The 6,478-nt window shown below is 37.4% G+C and overlaps 1 protein-coding gene across 6 annotated transcripts in view; it reads right to left on the bottom strand.

Annotated features, from left to right (window-relative positions):
* Nucleotides 1-39: 39 nt before the first annotated feature.
* Nucleotides 40-6,478, bottom strand: part of CMSS1 (cms1 ribosomal small subunit homolog) — a 239,978-nt gene continuing 233,539 nt past the window's right edge. For 5 of the 6 annotated variants that reach the window (XM_040545301.1, XM_040545304.1, XM_040545303.1 and 2 more), the window contains 3 exons: nucleotides 5,570-5,657; nucleotides 3,879-3,967; nucleotides 411-680 (listed from right to left, as the gene is read on the bottom strand). In XM_040545301.1, the coding sequence (XP_040401235.1) occupies nucleotides 597-680; nucleotides 3,879-3,967; nucleotides 5,570-5,657 (261 nt within the window). In that variant the 3' untranslated portion in view covers nucleotides 411-596. Of the gene's footprint in view, nucleotides 681-3,878; nucleotides 3,968-5,569; nucleotides 5,658-6,478 lie in introns of all 6 variants that reach the window. The other variant, XM_040545300.1, reaches the window with a different exon arrangement.

The raw sequence follows: 6,478 nt of genomic DNA, 5'->3' as shown, positions 1-6,478 counted from the left end.
CTGGACAAACAGTAGAATATTCTTCGCACATTTCAACTGTTTAACCACAATAAAGTCTCAATTTAATATACTGAAATTTTAAACATAATGTATCATGTAATAGCATAAAATAGCATTTAGCCAGCTGTAGATCAGATGGGAGAAAAATACTTTTTTGACAAATTACTAACATTCATACAACATTTTCAAAGATCCTCTAAAGCAAGAACTAGCTTACCACTCCAGTGAGAGAAGTAAAGGTTTCCTTTGGGACAGCAGAAAGAGATAACTGACACGTACAAAGGCTTTCACACCTAGATTCGCTCATCTTCCAGTCTTGAAAGTGACATATAATAGTAAATTTTGCAGGTGAAGGCAAACTAATTTCAGTATCACATTGCTTGGGCAATAAGTCATACTAAAACCACAAATAAAACTTCTGTTTTTATTATTAAAAGAAAAAGAACATCAGAAAAAGTTGCACTGTGCATTCTTTCTGTATTGATTGACCTCAGAAAAGTCAATATTCCTAATTCGATCACTGTTAATCACTTGCCAGTTGCAGACAGGATAGAAGTAAAAAGCAGCTGTAAACGACGTCCTTGTAGGTAAAGCCATTAAAAGAGTCCCAGCTTCACAGACCCTTCTCTGCATAGCTTTATAATACTCATCTCCAGTAGGTCAATTGTTTCTTTCTTTATCTGAAGAAAACAAAAATCAAAGAAAGCATCAAAGGTAAGATAATGCTTTGGCTAAATACCATGACTCCTGCAGTCCCATCTAACACAGCTACAGATTAGGCTGTAATTTGTACAGAGTTGATAAAGTATGCCACAGCAAGAGATCCACCCTGGGCTGCAAAATTTCTGTGGGACTTTCCATAGTATCAGCCAGTATCAACGAGTCCAAGGGAAGTACTGTACTGTAACAGCCACAGTGTTGTCTGTGGCTGAGACACCTGAATGAAAGTGAGCAGGAAGGTCAGGTAAACATGAGCCATATGCAAAAGTACTTTGGTTTATAACAGACATGGTTGTACCTTATTGCTTATCTAAAGATAAAAGTCAAATGCATGTGAGGGTAAATATTAATGACACACTTCAGCAGGAACAGAAGATTCTCTGTTATCATGGTAAGTCCAGAGTTTCCTTATCGTTCCTTCTTCCCACTTATGAATAACTTATTTCTGAGGTTTCTCTCAGGTTTATATCCTTCTGTGCACAGGAATGTATGATGTCAGAAAGCCTAACTATTCTCTATTTCTTACAAACCCTTTTGCTTTAATGAAACCTGACATTTGCTCAGTGCTTATTTGTAAATGGAAGAAAATAATGTTTAACAAAATGTTTGAAAAAAAACCATTTGAATCTTACAAACAAGTAATTTGAAGAGTTGAGACAGCTCTGTGTTGTCATCAATCTCTATACAGAAAGTTTTCAAAGTGGGAAACTTGTCCTTTGGTCAGATTGAAAAGTATACAGTCAATTTTTATTTAAACCTTTACACTTCAGTGTAACTGAAGCTCACCAAAACAGAGTCTGATAAACTCATTCACTCCACCTCTGGTTTCTTTGTGAGGTTTCTTTTCACTTCCTTTCTCTCCCCCATATAGGATAAATGAAATGAGAGACAAAGAAACAAAGAAAAAAAATCCAACAGCATTAATGAATGAGATGCTGAAGCAACTGAAAGAGCACTGGATCAGGTTGCCATCCATTTTGTGAATATGATGGCATAGAAGACTGTCATGTGGGAGGATTCATATCTTTTTAAATACGTATATATTTCAGAATATACCATTATGTACATAATTCTCCACTGAATATGAGATGAGCACAGAAACAGCAAGGAGTTTGCACCTTTAAAAGAAAGCGATGGATTTTTCCTTGAGTGGACAAGAGGTACATGTTCTTCTAGCTGTTCTTGCTTTCTGCATATTTCATTATACAGACTGGTATAATTACAATGCAATTTAGCAATGAAGCACCTTAAACATGCAAAGAAATTAGTGTCATAGAGAGGTTTTCAGTGGAAATGTGTCATTATGCCTCCTGTCCAATTTTAAGGGCACTACTTTACCTCCACGTCTAGTATAGGATGAAAAAAATTAGTACATCAAACTACCAACCCTCATGCTTTGGTACTATAATCCATCTCTTCTCTGAGAAAACATGTGACTATTATTAGAATGCATTTGACAATTTTGAGAATAAGGTCCTTAGCTCCCTAAGACTGTATTCCATATTTCATGTCTGCAAATTGCTAAACATCCCATTGTCTTTTACAGTCTTAAGATGCTTTACATTATCTGGGTATCTTTTATTACTGACATTCCTTATAAATAACTTTCAGGAATCTACCGCCTGTCTGCAGCAGGATAAATAGCTGCAAGATGCTCCACTTACATAGCTCAACATGTCAAAAACCTTTCTGTATATTTTATTACCTGATCCAAATGCAGGTTTGAAGACTTTTTTGTAATCCCATGTTTACTATTCTGTAGTCATATATAAAGATCTATCCTTAGATTAACACTATATATGAAGGTGCAATATTCTTACTTCTTTGGTTTTAACGTGAACTAAGCATGAGCATTGACTTCTCTAATTTTGACGTTGACAGCTATTTTTCCTTAATAAAATAGAACCAGAGTCACAATTTTGGCTTCTATTCCTAGGCAGACATGCTGAAATGCTGTGATACTACGTCCAGTGAGCTGGAAAGGACTGTTCAGGTTTGCAATAGCCCCAAATCATATATTAACAACATAATCGTCTTTTTTTTTTTTTTTTGTGGTGGATCACCTGTATTCTACTGTGTGTTTATTTACTTGAGCTGGTTTACAAAAATCTGTTACACTGCAACCAGCACACGTTGCACTACTATCTTGTGCTAACATGCCTATGAATTCAGGTTCTCTGGTCTTTAAAAAACTTTCACATAAGCGCAAGCAATGTACAAAAGAGGCTTAGGTATTCACCACAAGAGGGAGCCACCCTGACTCAATAAACAAAGCTGTTCTTTTTGCTACTTCATTTCTGCAATGTATTTTTTGCAGGGCACTGTATCCAGGATTATTGAATACTTGCATATTTGTGTATGTGGGACTGTAAAATGCAGCACATTCAAATATACATGCAGGTGCAAAGACGGAAAAACGACTGACAATTTCTTTCACTTGTGAAGCTTCGTATCTATATATAAGAAAGTCCTATTTCCCTCGAGATTATGTGTATCAGCCTGCTCTAAATGTGCAGGAAAATGGAAACACCATGCAGAAACATGGCAGCTTCCTAGCAAGGATGACTAGAGGAATCCGCCTCTTTCACTCTGCTGGCTAGGCACCAGCTGATGCCCCACAGCATACGGTAAACATGTCACAGCAATTAACGTGAAAGCTCGCTTACAGAATTGAAAAGCATGGGAAACTATATTAAAAGGAGTCTACAGATGATGGATGGCTCTACATAGTTTGTACCCTCTGTTTTTCCAAAGAAAGGGGATCTGCCTGTAGATTTACTCACAAGAAGTTATCTTACTCTCCGATAGAGACCAATAAATGCCTCTCCAAAGTTGTACTTAGTTTTTGAGGAAACTTTTGCACAAAGTCCTCTTACTGAGACAATTTCCCAGGAACAGGCAGAACAACTACCCAGCATAAACAGGAGAAATTCACAGCACAGCTGTGATCTGCAACAACAGCAACAACAAAAACTTCCATAAGACGTAATATTGAGACCTGAGAGTACAGACTTTCAAGTAAAATGTTGACTTCTTTGTGTTTTTAGACCACTAAAGTTATCTTTACAGAAATAAATCCTTACCAACCAAGATCTAGGCACTAGAATCAAAAGTACTGAGTACAGAGAATATAATATACACAGGTGCTTATACAATACCTCAGGGATATCCATCATTCTCCTTAGTTTCTGATCTCTCCAGTTCCAATCCAGAATCATATATTTTGTGGAGTTCAAGCACAGGCCATCTAAAAAGGCAATAGAAATTTTATTACCAAGATAATACAGCATGTGCTTATCAAAATTATTTTTGTGTTTTACATCTTTTGCTGTCTGTTCCCAAGGAAACTAATCTTTGAACACTTACGCACTACATTTGCTGGTTGGAAAACTAATGCAGTGACACTGCAAACTCCCTTAACCACATAATCCCATGCCTTTTTGGAAGACAAACACAAAAGCAGAACAACTACTGTTGCCAGGCTTGTCAGGAGCTAACATCCCGCCAGCAAATAATTCCTCAAGCTTCCTCTTGATGAAACCACAGGAGTTGAATTTCCACAGCTGATGGAGAGCTGGTAAGTTACAAGGACCCTAGCCTGAAAAATCCTATTAATGGGAACTGATGGTGTTTAGCAGTTTAAAGGACTGGGTGCTATGTGAATCTGAGTCAGGTCAGTGGTGCTGCTGAAGGACCCCTTTATTCTCCAAACAGTGGTTAAAGAAAAAAAAAAAAAAGGCCCTTTCTGAACTGGCCCTCCAGCAGTTCCCTGGTCTTCTATACAATGTCCACAATTTTTTAGAACATTTTTTACTCCTCTTCACTCTTTAGGGGCCTGACACTGCAACACGAAGTTGTCAAAAAAGGACTAGAACTTATAATAAAATAATACTACACTTTGTGTCCCTGCCATAAGCTGATACAACCTGAGATGGCAATGTGCTGATGTGCTGAGCAGTAACAATTTAATGTTGGTGAAAGACAGAGAAAGCAAAAAATTATGCTATTCCTGTATTCCGTTGGAAGGAGCAATAGAGTCCCAATCTACAGAGAGTCCCTGACCACAGGGGACCAGTGACCATAGACTCCTGATGAAACCAGAGACTAAGCAAGACAGTGCTTGGAAATAGGAATGGAAAGAATCACCTTATCTTGCCATTTTGTGTTTGTTTTTCTTTGCATACATTGTGTCTGTTGAGCAAGTAAAACTACTCCAAATTTGGGCAGAGAAAATTATATTTATATAGAATATTTAATTTCATCACATACAAATCAGAAATAAAATTGGCAACCAGATCTTTGCTCCACCCCACACAAAAGTTTACACTGAGCTCAGAGTGACATATGATACAATGACTTCTGCTATTATTTCCTTTTGATTTACTTGTAGTGTTTGGTTTCCTGGAGTTTTAAATCTTACACCATGGTTTTGCAATCACTTCTAAGTCAACATAAATTAGTATTCTTGACAAAAGAGGAAGTCCCCCACCTCTGTCTGCTCATTACCCAATTTTGTGCGCACGCTGGTTTTGTTTTAATTGGGATCAATTCACTGAGCTGCCAAACATACAGTTGAGCTAGTACAGGAGGCAGGATGGGGGAGTGAGTGAGTACTGACTGGGGGTAGGGGTTGCTACTCTGCCTTTCTCTCATAATACTGATTTATTCCAGCTTAAAGTGTTCATTAAATCAACTATTAGAATATTGATCTCATTTTGACTGACAGTAGAAAACTGCACAGCTTAGTGCCACAGACTCACATAACCTAAGCTCTTCAAAAGCAAAGTCTAACTTCTTGTGAGACCAAGAATAGGATACCTATTGATAAAAAACCTCCTTGTTCTCCTACCTTGCTCCACCAGCGCTTTTATCCTCCCAGGAGTTCCAACCCCAATGTGGAACACACCTTTCTCCAACATATTAATCTGTTCTTTTATCTAATTTGAAAAGAGAAAGACAAACTGTTGTAAAACCATGACTGTTTAAAATTTCTTCTCAAAGAACATTTCCAGGCTGGAAATAAATTCAAGATCACATACTCTCTTTCTAGAACACCATCAAGTAACAAATGCTATTCATCTTTCAGACTGTCAAGCTGATCTATCTGGGAGAGCATTTAAGAAATGTAACAGCCAGCTGGGCATCACACTTCCCTAGGTCAGTCATTTTCAGCTTTGAAAATCTGCAACTGCACCAACTATTTCTGGAGGTGAGAACAGTTTGTTTTCTTGAGTATTTAAACACATTCTCTGGAAATATTTGGAAAACCAACAAATCTGAATTAGCTCTAAACTCCCTCAAGATGCTGACACTGGAAAAAAATGAAATAAAGCAAGTTATTTGTGTGTTTGACAGTATTTATATCAAAGGCCATATTTCCACTCATTACTTCCCATATTCCCATAAATTGTGTTCTCCAGCAAGTATGAATATTGGATATCCAGACCTCTCACTGGCATATGCAAATGTGGGTGCTGGTACAGTTTGCTTCTACAAATGTGTGTGTAAACCTTTGGTTTAAACAGGCAAAATATATTTGAATGAGCACCTCACAGGAATGTGGAAAATCTTTAACATGCAGCACATGCATAAGCATCTACACTCTACATAGGGTTGCACCAAAGTCGGTGTTTGGCTAGATTCCTCGAATTGTGACAAAAATCTTCCAAGAGGAAGCTTTACCTACAAGAAAGGAACACTATATTGAAAAGCACTATTGTTAAATGTTTTGCAAAGAAAATGGTATGACACTAGTTAG

The sequence above is a fragment of the Cygnus olor genome, chromosome 1 (genome assembly GCF_009769625.2).
Source record: "Cygnus olor isolate bCygOlo1 chromosome 1, bCygOlo1.pri.v2, whole genome shotgun sequence".
Taxonomy (NCBI): Eukaryota; Metazoa; Chordata; class Aves; order Anseriformes; family Anatidae; genus Cygnus; species Cygnus olor.
The sequence above is the reverse complement of the archived record's forward strand: the minus strand, read 5'-3'. Positions and strand labels throughout refer to the sequence as shown.